Source organism: Dreissena polymorpha, chromosome 16 (genome assembly GCF_020536995.1).
Source record: "Dreissena polymorpha isolate Duluth1 chromosome 16, UMN_Dpol_1.0, whole genome shotgun sequence".
Classification (NCBI taxonomy): domain Eukaryota; kingdom Metazoa; phylum Mollusca; class Bivalvia; order Myida; family Dreissenidae; genus Dreissena; species Dreissena polymorpha.
The window spans coordinates 13,888,418-13,916,400 of NC_068370.1; the positions used below are offsets into that span (position 1 = coordinate 13,888,418).

The 27,983-nt window shown below is 37.0% G+C and overlaps 1 protein-coding gene across 2 annotated transcripts in view; it reads right to left on the reverse strand.

Moving 5' to 3' along the window:
• Window positions 1–9,844: 9,844 nt before the first annotated feature.
• The window catches only part of LOC127862962 (uncharacterized), a 33,783-nt gene continuing 15,644 nt past the window's right edge, over window positions 9,845–27,983 (reverse strand). The window contains exons 2-15 of one of the 2 annotated variants that reach the window (XM_052402236.1): window positions 27,639–27,787; window positions 26,191–26,324; window positions 25,663–25,771; window positions 24,702–24,883; window positions 23,644–23,766; window positions 23,094–23,205; window positions 22,544–22,716; window positions 20,608–20,718; window positions 16,515–16,571; window positions 15,661–15,784; window positions 13,818–13,991; window positions 12,013–12,122; window positions 10,478–10,577; window positions 9,845–10,024 (exon numbers count right to left, since the gene is read on the reverse strand). In XM_052402236.1, coding sequence (XP_052258196.1) covers window positions 9,960–10,024; window positions 10,478–10,577; window positions 12,013–12,122; window positions 13,818–13,991; window positions 15,661–15,784; window positions 16,515–16,571; window positions 20,608–20,718; window positions 22,544–22,716; window positions 23,094–23,205; window positions 23,644–23,766; window positions 24,702–24,883; window positions 25,663–25,771; window positions 26,191–26,268 — 1,518 coding nt within the window. In that variant the 5' untranslated portion in view covers window positions 26,269–26,324; window positions 27,639–27,787 and the 3' untranslated portion in view covers window positions 9,845–9,959. The remainder of the gene's footprint in view (window positions 10,025–10,477; window positions 10,578–12,012; window positions 12,123–13,817; window positions 13,992–15,660; window positions 15,785–16,514; window positions 16,572–20,607; window positions 20,719–22,543; window positions 22,717–23,093; window positions 23,206–23,643; window positions 23,767–24,701; window positions 24,884–25,662; window positions 25,772–26,190; window positions 26,325–27,638; window positions 27,788–27,983) is intronic. The other variant, XM_052402235.1, reaches the window with a different exon arrangement.

Consider the following 27,983-nt stretch of genomic DNA (forward strand, 5'->3'; position numbering starts at 1 on the left):
TTATTAGAATTACTAAGGTGTTAAATGAGATATGTGCCCATGCGCAATCAGTGTGCTCAGCGCTTCCGGTCAATGGAAGACATATGTATTATTGTATCGATACTTTTCGAGTTTATAGTGGCAAAAACGAACGTAGTTCGTACAAATTGAGTATTTTCTTGATAAATTAAAGGTATTGCCACACGTTTCTACAAAGTACGAACACTGAAACTTATTTAACAAATTTAAATTTGCAAAAACTTTTGCCACACGTGGTTGGGCTAAAAATGGCGAAACCGGTGATGCCAGTCGAGACATGTGAAAAAGAGAAAAGTCAGACTGTTAAGCAGTCTTCAAGAGGAAAACAGCCAGCCAAATCTCGTATCATAGACGAGTCTAAAAAACTGGCTAATGTTTCTGATGATGTGAATCCATCATTAGCGAAAAGTTCGTCTTCAAAAACAACCGACAAAAACGAGGAAATTTTGTCAATTTTGAAGTCATACTTCGTACGGAACAGCTTAATACAAATACAAAATTAGAGGCATACGGACACAGGTTAGATCAAATTGAGAATTATGAGTATTGTGACGACGATGGTCAATATGATGAAATGTATCAAGAACAGGGGTCTGAGTTTGGATGTGAAGATACACGAGGTGTGTCTGACGTCACTGCTGGGGTTAAAGTCGGATAACAATAATAATGAAGCTGTTGCCAGCAGCAGTCGTTTTGACAGTCTGTCAAAGAAATTCCGAACGGTTGAAACTTGCGATCAAGATGTAGATCCTGTTTTAGCAAACAATGTAAATGAACTGTTCAGACAGGGTATGGAGGAAGGACAGTATAACCAACTGACAAAAGATGAGATTAATGCCCGCCCGTCAAACTGTGATGGTTTGGTTGTTGTAAACTTAAACCTGTTAGTGTGGGACATTGTTTCACCAGTTGCCAGATCCAGGGATAAGAAACTGCAAACTTTGGAGACAAGTATTGTGAAATCAGCAAGTGTACTGGTAAAAACTGTTGATAAAGCAGCTAAGATGGAGTCCCAGGCAAAACAAAGTGGTTCAGATATAGGACCTTTAATTGATGGATGTTATGATGCATTAGCCTTGCGTGGCCATGCCAATAGAGTTGAATCTTCTTCGAAGGGACCTGTTAAAGCCTGAAATGCGAAATAAATATGCACATGTGTGCACACACTCCTTACCTTACACGAGTCAGTTATTTGGGGTCGATGTCTCCGAGGCAGCGAAGGAAATTGAGGAGTGTTCGAGGATTGGTTACAAGCTCCAATATGGTACAGGCCGTGGTAGTTTCAGAGGTAGATCTGGTTTCCGGCCAATAGTTCGAGCCGGCATGAGTCGTGGTGCTTTTAGAGGACGTGGTGCTTACGTACCTGCTGACGGGCCATGGCCAAAAAACTCCCAAAGCCGAGGGGGAGTGGGAAGGATGTAAATTCACAGGTTAATGAGGTATTTGTTGCTGGTAGATTGAAATATTTTGTCGACGTATGGAAAACTATAAAAAATGATCCATTCATTTTAGACATTGTTGAGCATTGTCAAATAACTGGAAAGGTTCATCACCTACTCAAAATCAGTTTGCACGGCAAAATTTGAATGTAAAAGAATCACTGATAATTGACAGTGAAATTAAAGAAACTTTTAGACTTGAAAGTGCTTACACAAGTAAATTGGCATAAAACACAGTTTATCTCCCCAATTTTCTTGATACAAAAGAAAAACCAGGAGTATCGAATGATTTAAATTTGAAAAAGTTTAATGAAGATGTATCATACCATCATTTTAAAATGGATACTTTCGAGACTGCACTTACTGTGGTCAGAAATGGCATGTATTTTTGTACTTTGGATATACAACATGCATATTACTCAGTTCTAGTTGCGAATGATGATCAAAAGATTTTTCGGCTGCAGTGGCGAGACAAAATATATCAGTATACCTGCATTCCAAATGGCTATAGAGATGGTCCAAGGTTGTTTACCAAATTGCTTAAACCAGTGTGTGCAAAGCTTAGAGCAGAAGGCCATATTAGCACAGGTTTCATAAACGATAGTCTTTAAAGAGTTTATCTTACTTATTCTTATCAAGAATGCGTGAATACTGTGTCTGTAACTCGAAATTTGTTGCAAAGTTTAGGTTTTATTATGAATGAAGAGAAGTCGGTTTGGATACCCTCTCAGATTGTGCTATACTTGGGTTTATTATTGACGCCATTTTGATGGTGGTTAGATCGCCTAAAGAAAAGCAAGATAATGTTATTGACATGTGCAACAAACTTATAAGAGCTGATAAAACAACAGTGAGGGAATAAGCCCAAGTAATTTGTGTTTTGGTGTCGACTTTTCCGGCTTTCGAGTTTGGAAAATTGTTTTATAGAGAGCTCGAAAAAGAGAAAATAGAAACATTAAAAAGAAATAAAGGAAATTTTGAGGCATATGTGCATATAACACAGCAAATGAAACATGAATTACGACGGTGGGATTTTAATATGCATTCTCAGGTCCGACAGATACACAGGGCAAATCCTGTTTTGGAAATTCAAACTTACAGTAGTCTTCTCGGATGGGGTGTTGTTTTTCAAGACCAAAAGTTTGGTGGTAGAAGGAATACTGAAGAAAGAAATGAACATATTAATGTTTTGGAACTGAAAGCTATATACTTTGCTTTGAAAACACTGGTTGAGTATTTGAGAAACAAACATGTAAAACTATTATCGGATAGCTCTATAGCAGTGTGCTACATCAATAGTATGGGTGGAATTAGGTCAGATAAGTACAATCAAGTAAGCAAGGACAGTTGGTTGTTTGCCAAAGAAAATGACATCTGGATTACATGTGCCCATATACCAGGTGTAATCAATGAGGCAGATACTCCCTCTCGGCAGTTCAATGATCGAATAGAATGGGAATTAAAAGGTCAATATTTTTAAAATTTGGCCAGGATTCTATATTGATCTTTTTGCATCAAGGTTGAACAATAAAGTACCATTTTATTGTTCGTGGAAACCTGATCCTTTTGCTTTGTATATTGATGCGTTTACAAGTGACTGGGGGGCATTTCAACTTGGATATGTTTTCCCTCCTTTCAGTGTCTTAACTTGTTGCATTCGCAAAATTCAAACAGAACAGGCAAGAGCAATTTTTCTTGCACCAATGTGGCCAACACAGGCATGGTTCAGTTTATTAATGAAGATAATGGTGGATGTTCCAGTTATACTACCGAGGACAACACAGTTGCTAAAAGCACCAGACAAAGGTTTAAAGCATCCAATGTCACAGAAACTGGTAATTATTGCATGCAAAGTGTCCGGAAATCATTCAGAGAACGAGGCTTTTCAGACAAGGCTACCGACATTATCATGTCACCATGGCGCGGTTCCACAAAACGCGAATATCAAGTGTATATTTCAAGATGGTTACAGTTCTGTCGTACACAACACATTGATTCGGTTTCAGTTTCTCTCCAAAATGTTATAGAGTATTTAACATTGGAATTAATTAATTCAATTAATACCGTAGTGATTCTAATAAGCGAAATAGAATTAAAAAATTAAAATTATGGAGGGATTAAATGCCACCCTCCCTCCCGACAGAGATTAATCTACGATTCAGTTTGCAATAAAGAAGAAATAATGGCAAAAACAGCTTTAAAGACTGATTGCGCATGCGCACACATCTCATTTAATCCCTCCATAATTCTATATCCTCATATAATTACAATCAAACATCGACTTAACCAAGGTAAGTTTCGTTTATTTTTTTAAAATAAACAAGAGTTCGTTCGGACAGATTCTTTGGCATTCAACGTGCAATTGAAAATGACTTGCCAACAAAATTCGCCACTTGGAGATGGCGTGTCGCGTCTTAGACCCGTCTCCCTTGCTCAAAGGTCAAGGTCACAATTAAGACAAAACTTTTAAATCTAAACAGTATGTCAGAACTGAAACTTTATCGATCATGCAATTGTAAAAAAACGTGTCGTTCATGTTTAACACGTGGAAACGATGTGTCAGGTGCAAGACACGATAATCTCAAAGGTCAAGTTTTCATCGTAACTTCGTTATTCGTAATGTAATAATTGTTACTTGCCATATCATTTCAAGGAGACGTCGTGTTGAATGAAAAACACCTAACTCAATAATCACGGTCACACTTCACAGCGAAACGTCAATTAGAGCATTACACTGGATGTCCAGACTGTATCACGTGTCTCCCAATTTTTAAATGACTTACCGTTTATGTAAATGATGTGGGGATGCAATGTTGCTTGCGATGCCTTTCTCCGAGCTCAAAGGTCAATTAGAGGTCAAATGTCTAATTTTATTTATAAAATAGCTTTTCTGGAATATTACTTATTTATGTAATTTTATAGTGATTTAAAAAGTCAAAAGTGAATTAGAGGTCAACAATAAACAAGGGATTTTTGAAGCGGCTTGAATAATTACAAGCAAGCACGATTTTTTTTTTAAATAAGAGATGTATACTCAAACCCGGTTAACTCGCGTGTCGGGTTGACTCGCGGTATTTCATTAGCTCCCTCTGGACTTTGTTTATTAACATACCTGCGTGACCTACTTGTAAAATCTGACAGCAAACATCTCTCGCTACATGTTGGAACCGATTTGTGGTAAATAAATGTTGTAAATCTCAGACTTTAACAATATTTGAATTTTTATACTTCAGTTAATTGTTGAAACGAAAGAATACGACAGTGCTTGAAAATTACTGTGCATTTTATTTTATTTCATGTCTTAAATTCCATATATTTAAATTGTTATATACGTTGTTGGTTGTTACTTTGAATGTTATGTCAGAGCTTTGATTATTCATGTTAAATTCAATATTGGTGCTGTTTAACCTATTTACCGCGAATCTACCAGGCGAAAAAATAAACAACAATCGCTGACAGTGGTTCAATCTCTTGCACGACGGTTACATTACATTCACCTCTGTGTTGGGCTCAGAACGGACTATTGTTATGAAAGCGTCTCATTTATGTCATGATCATTCCAAGCGTTCATCATTGAGGTTACAGAATACTAAACAATCTCTTGCACGACGGTTACATTACATTCACTGCATTAAAGAAAACCATCTCATACCATGATATCTTATATCAGTCTTAATTCATTATTATATAATTGATATGGTTTTTTTATGTTAAGAAACAAACACACATACACACGTCGAAGCAATTCCTAACGTCACTCAAAAATAATATGTTCAATTGTTTACATTTGTGAAGTGCGTTGAATGATTCCATCTGCGTAAATGGGCAATAAATTAGTTCCAAAGAGTTGCATTAAAACTCGCAAGATTTTGCACGATTTATCGTACATTTAAAAGTCATATTTCTTAATTTAATGCATGCGATCTTAAATATCCAATCAAATATACGTTGAATGCGTTTGATCGGTTTTATCTATTTTATAGACAAAATGGAGGGCTGAGGCTTTCGCAGAGTTGTATGTGAGAGAAAGGAACGACAACTCTGCGTGGAGATTGACAGTGGTGTCGGATTTGTTTCTACGGCAGTTAATTTTGAAGGATTTATTTTTCTAAAAAGGCAATTGTCCAATAAAGTTAAGTTAAATTTGATTGTCCTTTAAATAATTTATCTGATATATGAAGATGGTTTCTAGACGCAAGTGAATATTCCTCAAGTACAGCGAGTCAACCGTGTTGCAGTATAATACCGCGACGCGCGGTATCGATGTCAGGTGAGCTTCAAGCGTCATTTCGACATGTTTGTTTAACAATCTTGAACCAACCTGAGTAATAAGATATTTGATAACTATTGCCATTTCTTATCAATCTTTACTCCTTTTTCGGGATTTCTTATTTGAATATGCTGTCCACGGCGGCTTTTTGACGATGCTGGAACAGCATCGTCCAAGGTATGATAACCATCAAAAAAAATTTCACAATGGCGATCTATGTAAAAGACCGAACCAGTCCGATTGAGATAACTCGATTTTTTTGTTACTTCCCTTTTGCATTCGCCACTGCGTAGGAGATTGCTCGTCATTGATAACATTCTCCTAGCAGAGTCGTTCGTGTTTCAACATTCAACAATGGCCGCCCCCATGAGAGTTTCGATTCAAAACTTTCTTACTGCATAAATTGGCTTGTTTCGCTATTTAGAAGCTGTCATTTAGGATATATGAATTATTTATTCACTAAATCTCCGCTTATGACAACAATAGTTGGAATTCAAAGGATATATACTCGATGTGAATGAAGGACTTTCTGGATCGTAACAGCTTGACACGGCAAAACTGGCATACTGGTATTTTTAGTTATCAATATAAGTCACATTGTGCTTTATAAATTGTATTCGAGCATTTTGCCGACTTATTGATGCCCGATATCAACATTTCATCGGGGATTTGCAGATCACCAAGCTGTCCTGAAATTCAACATTGATTTCAAACTCTTTACTGGTTTGTACTCTTTCTTAGTGTTAGTACTTGTTATCATTTTAAAGTTAAATGAACTATGTCACAGTAAAAGAGACATTAAGGCCATTGTGGCCAGTTTGGAATTAGATCAGCCTGCAGTCGCTTAAAAGCTGTTTGCTTAAAAGCGTTTTTCTGACAATAACACATAATTTAAATTGATACTGATTTGACTGCGCTTTTCACTGTGACCTGGCTCAAATAATAGAATTGTCATTAATCAAATTATTTATTTCGAACATTAATCAATTGTTTTTCTTGTTCCTCGGGATCAATGACTCCAGCACTTTCCTGTTGAGAATTGAATACTGCTAAAGGCGATGCTAGGGGGCGTGAGAGATGTTGCACCTTCCAGTATCGCTCGATTGTTCATTGTCGGCTCGGGCACTACGTACATGTACCCCGGGTACTCTTAAGTGTACTTACATGTATCCCGGGTACGGTAAATATACTAAAATGTACCCCAGGTACGGTAAATAAACGTAATTGTACTCGTTCCATATTACACTGTACACGAGTTGTATTCGCGCCGAAAATCCGATGTAAAACGCGCAACCGATTATCTTAAACACACTTCTCTTCAAAAAACACTGCATCAACATGCTTTTTGAGTATGTGTTCCGATAATATAGAGGCCATTCTACAGAAAATTGACATAAATGTGTATATATAATTCTCAAGCTCCATTATCCCTCATGAACCGACTCAAAAAACCGAGTCGGCAATATTTGACTTAATTTTTGGTTTGGTTGCTCTCGAGGGATCGAAAATTTCAGAATCTTCCTAAAAGCCCTGCGGATTTGATCCCCTGAAGCGACATTGAAAACTAGCATACTTTGTTATCTTAAAGGCTGCTAAACCTGATATACAATGATAATGTGAATTTTCTCTCACATGATGTTCATCAGTCATATTATATAAAAACTTACAGCAGTAGTAAACAACTGGACAATAATTAATAAACGCATCTTTCATTTGTCTTTGACAGTTTGATTTTGACATGGCCTAGATTTAAATATGTGACTGGACTTAACCAGCACTCTTGTAACAGAGCTAAAGTTTAAATGTACCATTGAAGATCACCTAAATCCAGATTTGCTATTATAGACGTGTGGAAAGTTTTAAGGGTGTGACAAGTAAGCAAAAATTGGTCATTACCCAGAGGCCACAACTGATCTATGACTGTATTAAAACAAGAAAAATCAGTGCCTGATTTAGATTTCCTTAGATAGTTCAATAAAAACTAATTTCATAAGCCTGGTAACAGTGTAACGGTAATGCTACCAATGTGTCACACCAGGGCCTTGAATTTGAAATCTAGGACATGCATGGTCATTTCTTCATGAAATCAGGACACAAAATTGTATTTTAAGTCCTTAATTGATCTGGCTATAGTTCTCAGATTATTGTAAGCTCAATCAGTATATTTATATCATTATTTATGCTTTGTGTATTGTAAACATATACACAATCATACAGTTACATGATAGCAATAAATAATATCAAAGCTACCCATACTATAAAGGTCATTGACAAAGCCTATGGTCAAAATGTGAACACATTGAGTGTAATCGCCCTCTCGTGCCAGCAAAAACAACACGTTGACAGGTTGTCATTTTTGACAGTTCTACTTTCACTTTCATTTTGTGATATCAAACTATTAACAATTATGTGGCTGAGAAAAATATCGCCATTGCTTTTTATGCCCCCTTTAGGGTGGCCTATATCAGTTGAACTGTCAGTCAGTCAGTGTGTCAGTCTGTCCGTCCGTCCGAAAACTTTAATGGCCATAACTTTTTAAATATTGAACATAGCAACTTGATATTTGGCATACATGTGCATCTCATGGAGCTGCACATTTTCAGTTGTGAAAGGTGAAGGTGGAGGTCATCCTTCAAGGTCAAATGTCAAATATAAAGCGTCTGTCTGTCTGTCCGAAAACTTTAACATTGGCCATAACTTTTTCAATATTGCCGTGCATGCGTATCTCATAGAGCTGCACATATTGATTGGTGAAAGGTCAAGGTCATCCTTCAAGGTCAAGGTCAAAGGTCAAATTTTGCAATATTGAAGATAGCAACTCCATATTCGGCATGCATGTGTATGTCATGGAGCTGCACATTTTGAGTGGTGAAAGGTCAAGGTCATCCTTCAATGTCAAAGGTAAAATATATGGCTTCAAAGCTGCGCAGCAGGGGGCATTGTGTTTCACAAACACAGCTCTTGTTTAATATATTTTCTGCACATTTCTTAAAAAAACTTACATCAATACACGAGTTTCTTCGTTAATTCAATCATTCCTGACAGACTTGTGTACATATTTCGCTTACATTTTGACACGCGTAGGTAGGACCGCATTACCGCTTCCGAAATGTGTATTCATACTATTGCCTTCAAGGAACTTATCTGATCTTTGACGGAAAGGGCCGAAAATGTGCGAGTGTGGGTCAAGTTCCCCACAGGTACTACTTTCCCGTTCCGCCCATTTTTTTTCCGTACCTAAAATTGTTCGTACCCAATTTGTTTTCGTACCCAATTTTTTTTTCGTACCCAATTTTTTTTTCATCCCCAATTTTTTGTTTGTACCCAAAATTTTTTCGGTCCCAATTTTTTTGTTCCCAAATATTTTTTCGTACCCATATTTGTTTTCATACCAAAATTGTTTTCGCAAAATTGTTGTACCATTTTTTTTTTCGTACCAACATACACAATTGTGGTGATTGTGGTGATGTAGATAAACTTAACTTGATGCTTTTATATCCATCCTCTCAAAAGCATAGTCACACCAGTGCTGTAAGTACTTTGATTTTCTTATTCATCCGCTGTAGTTATTGGTCAGAATGTGTGGGGCGACAAAATAGGAAAGCCAGCGGTCTGCGTACCTAAGGATTGGATAGGTTTCCGTTAACTACGAAGATCCGTATACCAGTTATTCGCGCCTGAAAATTTGTGACATAAGTTTAGAGTGTTTTTGTACCCGGACTGTTTCTTAGCAGCTTCTCGATCCATCATACGTTTACTGAATAAATTTCGCTTATACTTGAATATATGCTTTCCACATCATAAACTTTTTTCAACACATTCTATCATGTATTTCTACAGTGTTTATACCGGATATGTTTACTCGACAAACAGTCGTAACATGCATACAAAACGGTTTCAGTTGCGTTAGAGATGTTTTCAGATACACGAATAGCGTAGAATTATCAGTCAAACGTTTACAACACACATACTAACACATTCAAATCTATCACAATGGTGAACTAAATTGTCGCAATTTCAACTAGTCGAACGGGTTTTTCTTGGTTGAGTATTTTAATATCCGTCAGTTAACTGATATCACTGATTGTGGTACAGGTGAAGATAAACAACACAAAGATAACTGCTTCTCCACGATTTTCATGGAATTTTATTTGCACAATCTAATGTGACTATTGTCTTGAACAAGTTCATTCCGACATGTGTTTAAAACTTAGTTATGCTCGCAGACTCAATTAGATCAGTTGGCAAAACTTGATGCCCAGTATTGTCATACCGACAGCTAACCTGAATATAGAACCTGAAAGTAAAACATATATTTCAGAGTATTGCAGCAGCCAACTCGAGTTGTTGGGAAGTTGGTTCACTAATTTCTCGATATGCGGCAAGTGTTTGTCCCCACTGTTTAGTTGGTTGTCACCAAACCAGACATGTGGGGGTTTCCATAAGTTCTCCGGTTCACATCACATGTCAAGACCAAATAAAATTACCGGTAACAAATAAATAAGTAAAGTCATTATTCCATAATAATTCAGAGAGCTTGAAAACTTTGGCATGATTAAAAATTTGTACGAACTTTAAATTTCAAAACGTCGAGCGTTCAGCATTTCCGCGCGAGCATTTGGATTTGCACATAATGTCGATCCGGCGTCGAAGGCTTATTCAGAGTCATGCGCTCGATACCTGCTAAGAGTTTGAGTCTTTATGATTTGGGTCGCGTATTCGGATACCTTGGCTGTACCAGGATACCTACCTACACTGTATCCAGACGATTTCTGCGGGTCATTGATGCATGGTGTCTTTGTGTTCTTTTTCTCATGTTCTTTTATGCTTCCAGCGGTGAACTGCACTTGCTATTAAATTAAAAAATAATCATTGTAATGTGTGCGCCACGAAATCTTAATATTTGCATTTGGACTGCGCCACATAATTGTATAGTCACTGTTCAAATATATGTTCATATTTTAATTAAGTACGTAGCTTACATACTTTGTTTAAGTTTATCCGAACAACATTATAATATTACCAAATATCTCATTTTTGGATCAATTATACGTTTAGTTGTTCTGTTCTCCTTTAATTGAATGTTGCTTTATGTTAAAATGACCCGTTTTAAGAATGGCATTTTGTTACTCATTGTATCTGCACACATTTACGTTACCATTCCATATGAATAAATAATCGTGTTATTTACGGTACTTATCCTTTGGAAACTTATTCATAAATGAAATCTTCGTGTGTTTAAAATGTCGGTAAGTTGAAATGTATGTAAACAAAGGTTCCAAACGGCGCTGGACAGTTAGTTTTGATGCATAATGTAACGGCAAGCACGGTAAGAATATTTTTTTCATGAGTTTTATTGAATTATGGTATCGAGATACGTGAACTTTGCAGGGAAATTCCCTTGACTCCGTGAAGATTTCAGTCTTAGATCGGGTCTGATCGATGTAAAGTAGATTACACGAGTTGTGTATCGTGTTATTTCTTAAAAGTTGACCCAGCACTTGTAAAAATATTGCAAGATATGTACATCTCCAGAAAGGAAATTCATATCTGCGTTGAATAAGCCCGAGATCGTGAAAATCGCTGCAAAATTGATGAAGTAATGGCTGTTCAGAGCGATGCACCCTGTTTTCGAAATATATTTTGTATTGAGGTTGACATCGAAAACCTGTTCAAAATCGGTTTTGAAACGATAAAATAATACATAAATGATCATAAATACATGCAATAGGCGAAAATCATTGCAGCGTCGCGAGTTATGCAAATTATATCTATATTTAGCTTTCGCAAATCATTATTAGCATATGGAAAATGAAACATAGATTTAGCAAAAACGTAGCGTTGCAACTTAATTTCCGTCTGTAACGGATGTATTTGCATATGTTTTTACCTTCTCTCCGCTAAATTCGCCCGTATCCGCAATTTTTTTGTTTAGGTTTGAATTAACGTGTCGAATCCTGAATATTAATTAGGTCGTTTTCGTACATTACCGTACTCGACCCCAAAATAAAAATCGCTATATTGATTGTTTTCAACCGATTTCAACCGGATTTTCAGTGATATTCTCAATACAAACACGTTTTCTTACGATTCTGCTCGTATATTAGCTATGACCGGGGACTTTAATCTATCATGCTGTATGTGCAGGAATCACAGGTGCGTGACAGTTTTATTTGTCCTGATATCAATGATAAAATTAACAGGTACAGTTTTGTTATATAAAACAAAACAAAAAAGTCCGAAGTACATGTGGAAGGGATGTGTAAAGGAAGAGGTGAGTGTAACCTGTCCGTTGATGAGCAGTGAGAATTGAAAGTCCCCGATCAGCACGGATTTCTTCAAGGTGGTCCACGCCTTATCCAGGGGAATGTTCAAGCTCTGATAGTCCACCGTACCTAGAGGTATTGTATACAGACATATATTGATTCAGGGCGGTCCATACCATATCCAGGGGAATGTTCAAGCTCTGATAGTCCACCGTACCTAGGGGAAAGAATATAGACATACATTTAAGCAGGGCGGCCCATACCTTATCCACGGGAATGTTCAAGCTCTGATAGTCCACCGTACCTGGGGGCAGTATATAGGCATACATTTATGGAGGGCGGCTCATACCTTATGCAGCGGAATGTTCAAGCTTTGAAAGCCCACAGTACCTGGAGAAAGTATATGGACATACATTTATTATTGGCGGCCAATACCTTATCCAGTGGAATGTTCAAGCTCCGATTGTTCACCGTACAAATTATATAAACAAACATTAATTCAGGGCGGTCCATACCTTATCAAGGCCAATGTTCAAGCTCTGGTAGTCAACCGGTACCTGGGGAAAGTATATAGACATACATTGATGCAGGGCGGTCCATACCTTTTCCAGGGGAATGTTCAAGCTCTGGTTGCCCACCGTACCTGGGGCAAGTATATAGACGTATATTGAAGCAGGGCGGTCCATACCTTATCCAGCGGATTGTTCAAGCTCTGAAAGTCCACCGTACTTGGGGAAAAGTATATAGACATACATTGATTCAGGGTGGTCCATACCTTATCCAGGGGAATGTTCAAGCTCTGATAATCCACGTTACCTAGACTAGGGGAAAGAATATAGACGTACATTTATTCAGGGTGGCCCACACCTTATCAAAGGGAATGTTCATGCTCTGATAGGCCATCGTACCTAGGGGAAAGTATATAGACAAACATTGATTCAGGGTGGTCCACACCTTATCCAGGGGAATGTTCAAGTTCTGATAGACCACCGTATTTAGGGAAAAGTATATAGACATACATTGATTTAGGACGGTCCATACCTTATCCAGGGGAATGTTTAAGCTCTGATAGTCCACCGTACATAGGGGAAATATATAGACATACATTGATATAGGGCGGTCAATACCCTATCTAGGGGAATGTTCAAGCTCTGATAGTCAACCGTTCCTGGGGAAAGTATAAAGACATACATTGATGCAAGGCGGTCCATACCTTATCCAGCGGAATGTTTTAGCTCTGATAGTCCATCGTACCTAGTGGAAAGTATATAGACATACATTGATTCAGGGCGGTCAATACCTTATCCAGGGGAATTTTCAATCTCTGTTAGTCCACCGTACCTAGGAGAAAGTATAGACATACATTTATGCAGGGCGGTCCATACCTTATCCCATACCTCCAGTGTAATGTTCAAGCACAGAAAGACAACCGTACCTGGGCAAAGTGTAGACGTACAGAGGACTACATTTATTAAAAACATGATACTGTATTATCTCAATGTACCGTTTTTGTTTTGTAATTGATTGATTGAATTGATTTGCTGATACATGGAGTCGAACGTTTACTCCGCTTTGTTCCAACTTATTGTCAGACATCCGCACGGCAGTACATTACGAGAATACACAAAATTCTATATTTTAACCTGCACAAAGATGTATCGAACTAAGCATACAATTAATATAGCACTTTATTACGTTATATCCGGCATTTGACTATTGATCAGTATGCGCATCGCGTATGATGCAGGAGGATTCCACTTTCTTATATTGAACAAGCCGTTGTTAATACAGGTTCGAGTAATAATTTTGCATTTCGCTAATTACCCAAGGGCGGTGGGGCTTCCAGCAGTGTGGCCACAAAATAGATGTTTGCAGAGTCAAAGTTGAACGTTGGCGTCTGTACGCGGATGGGTTGCACGTGCGTCAGGCGCGAGATCGTCTGCGTCACCGCGCGCACAAACTGGTTTTGGTACTGAGCGATATTTGATTCCCAGCTTCCTGCAAAGATGAATTAAAATGTGGCTACAAAAGAAGTGCTATACAATTAAATTAATTCACACAATTGTAATGTTCTAGTTTCATACAAGTTGTGTCAACCTTTTCAACATAAGGAGCGTTAATTGAAAGTTTAACGTTATACCGGTATAACTGTAAAATTGTAATACATATGGTCATGCTTATCTCAATCGAGTTGATCAGTGTGTCGCTTCTATTTAAAACAATCAATAAAAGTCAGAACAAGGGCTGTCAGAGGACAGCGCGCTCGACTATTCGAGTGCTTGACAGGTATAACGTAACCCATCATGGGGAAATTGTTCATATTCAATAAGGTCAAGGTAATATAGTCATATTTAAAGTTGAAGAGGACCATATTTGAAACATATTGATCCCTTATGGTTTAAAGAAGTTGTACTTTATAGACGATTCTGACTTTAGGTATATTTTCCACAATCTATTGAACATTTGTAAAGACACAAAACAAACTAATAAGATTTTATTTCAAGTTTGAAAGCAATAGCTTGAGTGAGATGGTTGGACTGTCCTTTAAAAATAAAATGAATAAATATTTGTTATGTTTTTACCATGTTTTTGTTTGGGGGGGGGGGGTTGGGGGTGGAGAGGGGGGTATAATGTGGGTGTGTGGTAATTTATTAGATGATCTTTCAAAAATAGGGGAAACAATTGTTTTTTGGGTGGGGGGGGGGGTATTCTGGGGTGGAGCATGGGGGATGGTTTGGGTGGAGTTCATTGTGGTATGTGAGGTAAGTGTTGTTTTGTCAAAGTTTGAATCAAATCTGATCATAAATAAAGAATTTATGGCAATTTAAGCAAAATTTATTAAATTGACCTTGAGAGTCAATGTCATTTAAAGGTCAAGGTCAAATTCAACTTGCTAAGTAAAGTACCCTCATGATAGTAAGAAAGTATTTGAAGTTTAAAAGCAATTGCCTTGATACTTATAGGTTGGGGTCATGTTGGTAAAGAAGTATGCAAAATATAAAAGCAATATGTCAAGGGACTTAGAAAATATTTGAGGTGGTACACAAACTTTAACACAGATATATCAATAATATGCATATTCTAAGTGGAAAAAGGGCCATAATTCTTACAAATACTTGATTAAGTTGTCTGCTTTTGTATATAGGTTGGGGCCATGTTGATAAAGAAGTATGCAAAATATAAAAGCAATGTGTCAAGGGACTTAGAAAATATTTGAGGTGGTACACAAACTTTAACATACATTTATCAATAATATGCATATTCTAAGTGGAAAAAGGGTCATATTTCTTACAAAATGCTTGATACAGTTGTCTGTTTTTGTTTATATGATCGGGTAATGTTGGTAAAGAAGTATGCAAAATATAAAAGCAATATGTCAAGGGACTTAGAAAATATTTGAGGTGGTACGCAAACTTCAACATTCCAACGCTCACGCACACGGGAACGGGAACACCGACGCTGGGGTGAGTAGGATAGCTCTACTATATACATTTCATATATAATAGTCGAGCTAAAAATTACTTTTTTTAATACTATTCCAGGAAAGCACTGTCAGACTATGGTCATGATAAGCAGCAAATATTTTCTTTCGTTTTAATGCGAGAGATTAGACGACCATGGCAGTGTATCGATTAAATTGTCCAATCAGTACTCCGCAGCCACCTACCCGGCCACTCCATGGTGAAAGATTTCTGTGAGTTATCGTCATAGCAGATGGTGACGTCGAACCTGTTGTAGGTAGGGTCCTCTGGCACCCAGTTGTAGATATTGTACGTTTCTCGATAACCTACCTGAAACCACGTAAAATATAACGCGTTATTGAAACTTGAACGAACAAATAGTTTAAAAAAAGGATGGACATATATTTTCAGGGTGCAGTATCACTGACTTTGTTGGGTTCACAATTGAACGGTAATGGATGTAAACTCAATCAAATTTCTGTGTTAATACAGAAATATATTATATAATATATTATTAAATAATATATTATATGCAAACTTGTCTGAAATTGTATATAATCATGGCACAATGATATCATTTCTTATCAAACTACAAATAATTAAACAAATCAGTACGTTTCAAGATTTTGCTGTTTTTTTTTCAATTTCGGTTATATTATCATAACTTATGATTTTGTGGCTCGTTGTTCGCCAATTAGGTCCTTGCGATAATAAAAAGTCATAAAAAATAGTGTACAATTTTTTTCTTCTGCTAATGCAGCTGAAGGTTAACTATGTGTATACTCATTAAGGAAAAATATATACTTGCAATCCTTTTGTAAATATTTATGAATGGGTATTTAAAATTGCAATGCGCAGGTAAATGTCTATGAATTGACATTACAAAACTAACAATGGACTGGTGAATATCTTTGAATGAACACTTAATTTGCAATGAGCTGTATAAAGTCGATGAGTGGATATTACTTGCAATTCGCTGGAGGAATGCCTTAACGAGTTTTAGCTGATCGTGGCAAAGTCTGAAAAGTATTTTAAATTACAAATATGTGCTCTAACTCACGATGTCGGGTGTCGTAATGACCAGCTGTACGGGTGTGGTCAGGTTGATCGTTGAATCCTGGAGTTAGAAATAACACAATAAGGCTGCTAAATGTAATAACTTGATAAGACGGATTCATGATTTTGGCGTCAAATACCTAAAGATCCCAAAACCATTGATTTCCACTTAAACATACCTAAACTAGATTCAGAATGCTTGGTTTTAATAACGGTCTATTTCGTTTTTTTTGGATCATCCCGTGTTTATCCAAATCGGGACGCATGACTATAAGAATAAGGAGTTTTTCTCCAAATGAAGCAGCAAGACAATTCAAATCATGGTACAAACCAATCTACCACAGAAAGCAAGAATATCTAAATCAGGTAACAAGAATATCCAATTAGGAAGCAAGACTATCCAAACCAGGAAGCAAGACTGTCCAAATCAGCAAGCAAGACTATCCAAATAAGGGAACAAGACTATCCTAATCAGGAAGCAAGACTACGAAAATTAGGGCACAGGGCTATCAAATCAGGGAACAAGACTATCCAAAGCAGGAAGCAAGACTGTCCAAATCAGGAAGCAAGACTATCCAAACAAGAGTTCGCAGTCGGAGACATATGCCCCCCCCACCAAACAGAGCTATGACCTAGTGACCCCAATTTAAATTTTGATCATCTACTGTCCAAGGCCAATGCACATGGGAAGTATCAAGTCATTCGGTGAATCAGTTGGCGAGTTATTGACCGGAAACGATTTACTCTTAATGTGTAACAGTAACCTTGACCTTTGACCTAGTGACCCAAGTTTAATAGGGGTCATCTACTGTCCAAGGCCAATGCACATGTGAAGTATCAAGCCAATCAGACAAGTCGTTGACGACTTATTGATTGGAAACAATTTTCCCACTTAGTGTGATAGTGACCTTGACCTTTGATCTAGTGACCGAAATTTCAATAAGGGTCGTCTACTGTCCAAGGCCAAGGCACGTGTACAGTATCAAGCCAATCGGTCAATTCGTTGACTAATTATTGATTGGAAATGATTTTCACACTTGGTGTGATACTGACATTGACCTTTGACCTTGTGATTTCATTTTCAATAGGGGTCTTCTGCTGTCCAAGGCCAATGCACATGTGAAGTATCAAGCCAATCAGTCAATTCGTTGACAAGTGATTGATAGAAAACAAACTGGTCTACCGAGAGACAGACCGATCGACATCCAGCAAAACAATATACCCCTTCTTCTTCGAAGAAGGGCATAATAAGGGAACAAGACTATCCAAATCAGGAAGCAAGACTATGCAAATCTGGGCACAAGGCTATCAAAATCAGAGAACAAGCCTTTCCAAAGCCGGAAGGAAGACTATATCGAAGTGTGGAAGCAAGACTATCGAAATCAGTAAGCAAGACTATCCAACTCCGGAAGCATGAATATCCAAATCAGGGAACAAGGTTATCCAAATCAAGAAGCAAGACTATCCAAATCAGGAAGCAAGACTATCCAAATAAGGAATCAAGACTATCTAAATCAGGAAGCAAGACTATCCAAATCAGGAAGCATGACTATCCAAATCAGGAAGCAAGACTATCCAAATCAGAAAGCAAGACTATCCAAATCAGAAAGCAAGACTATCAAGATCGGGAAGCAAGACTATCCAAATCAAGAAGCAAGACTATCCAAATCAGAAAGCAAGACTATCAAGATCGGGAAGCAAGACTATCCAAATCAAGAAGCAAGACTATCCAAATCAGAAAGCAAGACTATCAAGATCGGGAAGCAAGACTATCCAAATCAAGAAGCAAGACTATCCAAATCAGGAAGCATGACTATCCAAATCAGGAAGCAAGACTATCCAAATCAGGAAGCAAGACTATCAAAATCAGAAAGCAAGACTATCAAGATCGGGAAGCAAGACTTCAAATCAGGAAGCAAATCACGAGGCAAGACTATCCAAATCAGGGAACAAGGCTTTCCAAATCAGGAAGCAAGATTTTCCAAATCAGAAAGCAAGACTATCCAAATAAGAAAACAAGACTATCAAACTCAGGAAGCCAGACTCGGACAGCAATACTATCCAAATCAGGAAACACGACTGACTCGATATACAATTCATAACCTGTAGTAAAGGACAGTGTAAATTCAATACAGATACGAAAATAAACATATTAAATCCTGTTAGCTTACACCATATTCTTATTCCTCTTTTAAGAACTTAGAGATCATATTTATTCACAAATCATATTGTTTAAAAAAGAAACTCATTTTTTGTACGCGTGCGATTGAGATATTGCAATTTACGCTCACATCTTATCCTTCACATATTCAGAACGGTTTATGATACCATATAGTGCTTTTAACGTGAGTAAATAGACGGCACTCAACGGGCTATCAACGGATACATATATTTAATCAAATAGATCGTTCTATTGATGCTAAGAAAGTGCTAAATGTATGATACTCAGTGATATATCCATGGCTTTTTATATCGAGTTTGGCATCAGTTTTTGTTAAATCTCGCACAAAATGGCATAAGTGGAAAAATACAACAATATATACAAAGCTTCTATAGTTTAACCATACCCAAAATGTGTGTGTTGGCGCCTCTTATCCCCATTCATTAAAAGTAAATGTCGGTATTCCTAAAGGCTCAGTATTAAGGTCGTTATTTTTTCGATTTACTTAAATGCCACTGCCGACAAATGTCTAAGTATTTCCAGTTTGTTGTTTGGTGTAACCTCATTATTATGTACTATACCTTAATAAGCTGATCGCGAGTGTTGATTGATATCACCACAAAAAATTGAATGCAATTTTATGTATTATTTGTTATAAATCATTGCTTCGTAATGCATCCATGTTTGATAATCACAAACATCTTATTCTGGCTTTGTTTATCACATTAATAACATTTAGAAATCCGCTTCGGAAAAACTGTCAATTATGCGGCAACTTAATAATATATTATATTAATACGACAAAGTGATTCAAAAGTAGCTTATACTTATCTACTTGCTGGACAGGACTTCTGATTTTAAACTATCATAAACTGTATGTGATTAAATAATAATAATAATAATAAGTATTATTATTATTTTATTATGATTATTAAAATTAAACTCTATGCCGAATGATATTAATACCAAATGTTACTATTGTGTTTTAGTGCTATCTTTTTGTGAATGACATCACTTGTATGTAAATGCAAGGTTTGTCACCATTATAATATGTAACTACTCCTATACCAAAGAAAAGACCCTCCATAATTTAAAAGAAAGTAGATCTAAGTCTTTTTCCTATACATGTAAAATGTATTTTAAATGTGACCAATGAAATAACATTCTTCTGTGAAGATCAGCACGTCGAATGTTAGAACACGCTTGATGTGAAGTTCTTCGAGACAACACGTAACATAGATGGCGATAGAAAACCGAATAAATTCATATCACTATATGCATACATTCACACGCATGTCGCAAATTCTAGTCATTAAATCTCAAAACGTCAATAATTTAGTTTTTTGCAAATATTATTTAGATACCAAATTATGACGTGTGCATCATAGCATGGTAAAAATGCGATAAATGTGAACCAAGTTCATGTTCGGTATTTTCTGCCTGATAGTGTTGAAGGGTTATAGCGTCGCCAAATCAAAGATGTTTTAAACAAGACAGTATATCTAAGGTGAAAAAATTCAAAGGGCCATTACCTTAACTTAAATACACCGACGGTATGCAAAACTAGAGTTGGTACATATCAATAATTTTAAATTACTATCGGAATCAAGTACATGAAGCGACTACCAAGATAAATAACAAACAATGTATGTTATGCTTATAATTTCTATGACCAAAACTCAAGCCGACCACGACATACTGACGTTTTGTCCAAATAGTATCAGGCAAAACGGAGAGCAAACGCAGGCAACTTTTCTCACCCATTTGTGCAGCTAAAAATCAAAATGAAACTCGCTCAATAAGTGGATACTTAGTCTTCGATAGAGCTTAACTTCCAAAACAGACTGTTGAAATATAAAATATTTGCATTCTGTCTAAACTGCACCAGCTTTATATAACTTCCTTGACAGTTTGAAAGCCGTTTCTAATAACTTACAGACCATAAGTAGAATTCGAAGATCGACGTGAAATTTATGGAGATGTTGGGAAGTGTGAAGTCCGTCTGCTTGGAGATATACACGTCACAAAGCATTTCTCGAACAGTGCGCTGAAACACAAAAAATGGGAGGTAAAAAACACAGAGGAGGTAATCACGTGACAAACAAGATAATGACGTCCGTGCCGAGACAGGTATTTTTCGCCGTTTTTACGCTTTATTACTTGCATAGATTGTTTAAATGTCGCTCACCTTTCAGCCATACCAGCAAGAAAGTTTCTAGCGTTTATTTCGTATTAAATATTCACTGTTTATCTCGACTTGACTCGCTGCAAATGTTCTTAGCGTGAGCTGTAATTTTGTGACCCGCTAAGAAATTTTGAAGCGGATAAAATCGGATATAGAGCGAATATTAATACGCTATAAACGCTAATCCCTTTCTTGCCGATATTGCTGGATAGTGAGCGGCATTTTAACAATTAATAAAATTAATGAAACGGCGAAAAATTGCTTTCTCGGCTTTGACGTCGCCTTCTTGTTAGTCGAGTGCTACCCCCTCTTAAACAGCATGACGATGTATTCCAAGCAAAAATTGTATTATTTAAAGTGAATAAAATAATATACAACTACAATGTGAAAAAAACGAGCTTTACACAATGGTACATGAGTGATTGCTAAGCTAACGTCTAGCACGAAATAATGCTTGAACAATTCAACCGACTTAACTGAGGCGACTTATCTAACCGAACTGCACAAGTAATATCTTTTGCGCATCATTTTCAAATCTCTGGAAGTAAGATTGATTGGTTGTTTTTAGGGATGGGGATCGTATCAAAAAACGGTATTCGGATAACCGCATACAGTATCCGAATATATTCGGATATCCGTATACTTTTATAGGTAAACTACATAAGACTACAGCCAACATCACTACCAACATCACAAAACTTTGAATACGATATGAAGCACCTTTAACACACAACTGAATAAAACAACGCGTTTATATGATTAATTTATTAAAATTATTTTAATTATACACAATATATCAAAGTAGTAAAATACGTTCGTAAAAAAATCGTAAAACTGATACAAACTCAGGCAAGCTAGATATTTTACATTATATATATACATTTAGCACTGGTAAAGAAATTCGCACAGGTAGCAAGCAGTACTCGACTTAATGATTGCATATGCAACAGTGAAGAAAGACACAGCTTTATTTACATTGTGATTTTTACAGACAGAGATTGGTATTGACAAATTGAAAAGCAAATGAATGTACAGAGCAAATGTTTGCAAAAGGTTGCACCCGTTAAGTAAAGACCAGGAGCCATTTGTCGTCAATTGTCGTTCAAAAAGGACCATAAAACAAAACACGAAGGTGCAAGCGAACAATTAGCCAACTAGGCAATTATCGCCATATTGATGGGGGTACTGTCATTGGCGCCCGTTGAGTAACAGTCAAATTTACGGATGTATGATAGTCTGTCAACGATGTCTGGTGAACAGATTAACGTCGAAATATACGTTAAGGAGCATAACGTGCATAACATAAGGGTTAATATCGTTTATTTACGAATTCGGAGCCCCTTTTTGTTTTTATCCTGATACTTGACCAGAATTCGGATATCCATATATTCGTTACCATCCCTATTTGTTTTGGCCAGATGTAAACGAAACAAGAATGAACAATGTGTTTAAATGTTTTTAGGTTTCGAGATGTCTTTGAAATCTGCTTGAAAAGAAATACGTTGTAACAATTAAAATAGTGTGCTTGGAAATGTGAAATGTTTCAACACTTAACCTCATTGATTTCTATGTAATAATATATTGAAACGTGCTTTGCTTAATAGAATATCCCATTTGAGACTTACCAACTTATAATAATATACAGTAAACATGTCTTAATATAAAACTTTAAATATTTGCTATATACCTGTCCCTCATACGAATATGTCGTGTTATCTAGGTAGAGGAGCTGGGATGCAGCCTTCATATGGATGTAGAACTGCGTGTCGGGCCTCTGGGTGACGGAGGCGTAAAAACTTGCGTTCTGGATTGGTCTCACGGAGCAGTTGCCTTGAGTCTTGTCGATAGCGTAGGCGAAACCTGATTAGAGTGATGTCGTAACATTTAGTTAGATTTCGTGGAATCACTGTTAAATGAAAATTAAATATGCATGCTTTCTAACAATTATCGTTGTTATGTGTAGATTGTATAAGCATCCTTTTTATTATATCGCAGGTACATTTGTTGCCTTAAAACGTGAACTACAGTCAGCCATTAAATAAAAGAGGACTTAAAAGTAATTTTACCATCATCAGGTATATAAATTTTGAAGTACGAAATGAGCGCGATTGGTTGAATAAACGGGCCTATTCAAATAAGACAAATTTCGTTTGATTAATACGAATTTTTTAACAGACCCCTAAATTAATTGTTAGGCTTTTTAAGTGCTAAACACATTGTACATCAGTCGACCTTACCAGTGCTATAGTCGTGTATCTGGGTGACGGGGTTGGTCGTGTAATACGGGTACCCAGCGCTACTCGGCCGGTAGTCGAACCTGACCAGCTGGTACGAGAAGTCGTAATAAATCTGCAAAGCGATTTTCGAAAAATACTTTGAATAGCTAAACTAATTTCGGATACTGTTTTTGCTATTAAAGATACCAAAATATTATGTTAGTGAGTTTTACGTTGCTCATCGTATGATTGTAACAACGCTTGTTCAGCTTTAACTAAAGCGGTGTGATGGAAATGGTGTCCGTCAGGAGATCTTAACATTTATACCTGCTCTGGCAGAGTTTTGGTCCGGTTCTGGTATGTTCACATGAAACGGCTTTGAAACTGCTTTAATAGGCATAGGGTTGTCGACAAAACTGGACTTAAATTAACCTGAGAACAAGTATTTTTAAACTTCAGTATTACTTAAACAATAAAAAAGGGCTCGATTAGGAATGCGCTCCTCTAATAATTTTCACTATTTTTCCTTTTGATTTAAAAAAAAAAGTGTTACCCCGACGATCTTACTTACATCCGCACGTGAGACCGCTGCATTGACGGAGTCGACGATCTCCAATAGGTACGAATACTGCGAAGTCAGCTGCGGCACAGGCTTCGGGTCTCTACGGCCAGAGCACATCACGCCTTGAGGCGGCTGTAAACATGGTATAAGGGTGTTATGAAACAGGCAATATGGCTACAATTTGATCACAACGACATCTTGCAGTTGCAAACACGATATCTGGGTGCAATGAAATATCAAAAAGGGTGTCATGTGCACTACAAGCCATGAGGCGGCTGCAAACATGATAGAAGGTGAAAAACGCAACATGGCTGCTATGTGTGACCACGCCGTGTGGCAGCTACACACACTTTAAATGTGTGTAATAAAACATCAAATACCAGCGTCATGTGCACACCACGCCATGTGTGGGCTGTAAACACGGTATTTGGGTGTAATAAAACGTCGAATAGACGTGTCATGTCCACACCACGACATTTTGCGGCTGCAAATGCGGTATATGTTTCTAATGAAATGTGGAGTACGGTTGCATTTGCAAATCACACCGTAAGGCGGCTGCAAAAATCCATTGTGGAATAATTTACAACCGTGAAGCGGCTGCAGGCACACGGACTTACGGTGTAATTATAAATTGAATATGGGTGTTATATGCACACCACGCCATGAAGCGGCTGCAAGCACGGAATAGTGGTGTTTTGCAACATGGTATATGTCTGTTATGTGCATATCACGACCTTTTGAGTAATATGTGTGATAAATCTGGAAATTCGGGTATTTTGTTCACACAAGCCATGTGGAAGCATAAAAACGCGTGTAATGCATTCCTAATCGTGGCAAATAACAAGCCTTGTGGAGCCTGAAAACACATTCAGAGGTAAAATACTATACGTAACTGCGGTTAGATGTGTCAAATGTATTAGGGGCGATATTTTAAAAATAAAACCATTAACCGGCCCGTGCACACTACGCTTGTCGATAAACGACGGAAGCGGAATATGTAATCAACATATTAATATATGCGATATAATATTTGTACGTTAACATTTGAAAAAGTGGTCATGACTTACCCAAAACTTGTCGTCGGGAGCCCAGATTGCGTTGCGGAAGTCGAAGTATTCGTATATGTGATGGAAATTTTTGGAGTTAGACCCGTCCACCTGGGGGATGTACTGGGTCCCGTGAATTTCGGCGCGGATGGGAACCACGTTCTCGTTGTCAGGTCCAACCCATGTGAAACTGCTGTCCTGAGCTAATATCAAAATATATCGTTCGTGTGTATACTTCGTATTATATTTGTTTGTCTTTTAATTAAAAGTTTGATTAACTAGTAAACTTAGTCATGAGTGGTTGTAGCTGTCGTTGTTGTTGGAGATGGGATGGTGGCGTTTCATATGATGTCTTATTTAAATGAAGCTGTTTTTTTATTGCATATTTACTTTAAGAAATAATGTTTAAAAAACAACGAAAACTTATTGTGAACTTGATCAATTTATGACTGTAAATTGGCAACCACCAAAAAGAAAAGGTTCAAATTAGAACCTCTGCATATGTTTAGGTTGAGTCTAGAAAATTGTAATTAAGTATGAACATGTCCAGGGTAAGTCAATACCAACAACAATGATTATCGGATAATGCCGACCTTAGAACGTAACACTAAAACTTAACAGGAAATGCATAAACCAATAAAAGATGATGTCCACTAACAACAAACCACAAAAGAATGAAATCTGCTATTGTAATAAAAAAAAATTGACTCAAGGAATTAATCCAATGGCATCACTAACTACCACTGGCAAACATAAGTATGTAAAGATGAACACAGAGCTAAACATCGGCATACTTGATACCAAAAATATTTAACACAGACAATCTAGATGACACGTTGACTTTATCGATACATGCACATGAGCATCAATACATAATATAATCGTTGGCTCTTAAGCACGATTATATGAAGAAACCTGTTAAAAGCACAACTTATGCTTAATCATCACGAAACTATGAACAACTAGTACCGAGTGTGAGTACCTGTGAAGAAGAAGTCGAGGGTAAAGTTGGAGGCCAGAATGTCCCAGTACATACACGAGCGCCACCAGGCACACAGGATGCCTCGGATCTCCTGACGGCCCATGTACATCTGAAAGAGATGTTTAAGGCACAATTGATGTTGTAACATCATAGTTTCAATACCTGATTTCTGTAATTTTACCACGTGGTGGCATTATTCAAGTCCTATTAGATGTTTGGTAAGTGCAATTATTTACAATAACCTAGTATTTCCTATGCTTTGTATATAATGGCTGCCGTGCACGGAAAAAGTGCTTAATAAACTTTATTTTTTATGTAACACTGGGCTAAAGTAATGTGATGCCGTACTACGTTATCGTTTTGGGGTTGTTATGGTGTCATGTTGCGCTATTTCTTATTGTACTGTATGATAATTAAGATGGTCCGAACTTCAAACATAGTATAATATGCTCTGGGTCTTGTCTTACATTGGCAACATGTGTATTTCAATGACGATTACAAACTGCCAAAGTAAATAGAAGTATCCACCATTCCATTGGCCTTTGCGAACTGCAGTGCCTGCGCCGTGCTGTAGAAATGGGGAATACCAGCGCCGGTCATTTGCATTCCAAACAACAGTTGATTGTCGTCATACTTCAGATCCGTGGCATAGCAGACACCGTCTGAGCAAATAAGAAAATAATTGAAATAAAACATTTGTTACTGCTATCTGAAGCTATCAAAGAATTTAATTTACATAGAAGACATAAACAATGGATAGAAACAACACATTTGTTGCATGTATATAATCACTTTAACAATATCACTTACGCAGCAAAGAATTCAAAGGTTCCGTATGTGAAATCTGCAGACGCGGTCACGTGACTGCGGGTAAAAGTCTATGCTAAAGCTTTGTTTTTGTGGTGTAATTTACCCCAACACAAACTTTGGTGAAGTTTAAAACATTTTTAAGAATCGTCAAAACAGAAAGTTTATTCATGACTAAAGCATATTCAGCTCATAGTCTAATACAGTTACGCAATAAGCAAACATGCATACGCATGCGTAGCAAAGAATTCTTCAGAAATATATTAAATTGTTTAAAATGGTATTTTGTGGTTAGATATTTTACACTTTATGTCCATTTAGGTGCAAATAGCATACCATTATTAGTCAAGATAGGTATATTTAATTTTTTTAATTTTTATATAAAGTACATATTAAAACAAAAAAGAACTCGTCTTCAATTATATTCAGTATGAACAAATAACAAATATCTAGTTTCTTAGACTGTGTTCTTGTCTCCCAGTTTCTAAATTTTGAAATTATGTCTCTTAATTTCGATTTTTCCATGTTATCTTAGTACACGGATCTGAGTTTCAACCTATTTAGCCACTCAACTTTCCAGGTACACATTTCATAGCATCCTAACCAGGGTGCAGAATCAACGTTGTTTTCATGGGTTTACACACGGGCTGGACAGAATGTAATCATGCCGTTAAGAACTTTATATTTGCAAATATCTCAAGTTATTTAAATACATTTGCAAAAATCTATAGTGCATAAAAGACAGGTTTTCTTGCAGTTTTTTTTTAACTAAATGCGCAATATCTGCTCAATCAAAGAGCTATATATGTGGAAAGCGTGCTTTCATTTCAGCGCCGTAGCCACGCTGAGGCACACCGAGGCAGTTGCCTCGGCTAAAATTTGCAGAGCAATGTTGACATTACAAGGAAAAAGGAAAATCAATGTCAAATAATAAAATCAATATAAGAAATTGAGGCAATTTAATGAATTAAAGGCACTATGATATTCACAAACAAATATTATCATTGAGTACAATTGGTTCATGAATGTTGAGGCAGATAATTATTTCATTTTAATAACTTCAATTGATGCCAAATGGCTCAGCAAAATGATTAGGAAAATAAGTTTATTAAACAAAGCGTTGCACTGTACACTTCGATGTTTCAATCATTGTGGACATCGGAACGTACCTAGCGAGGATCGGGTGTTTTACGGCCAGGTCTGGGTCCATTTTGGACCTAGACACACATCAGGTGGTTGACGTTTTCGCCCTTATTGGAATTCTGCTCTTTATTGCCGGCGTCGAGTTTAATCCGGGACCGGTTCAGACGGTAAGAATCTGTGTTTACATTAGAATTTTCAAATAATGATATCCCGCGTATTAAACTTTTTTGATATAAAGAAGTTCAAGTCTTTTCTTTTTAATAGTCAATGAAGTTAATCGAAAACAAATTCTTCAAATGTGGGATTCGACTGGAGACAGGAGAGTTGAATTAGCGTTCAATAAGATTGATATTTAAAAGTTGAGGAATAAT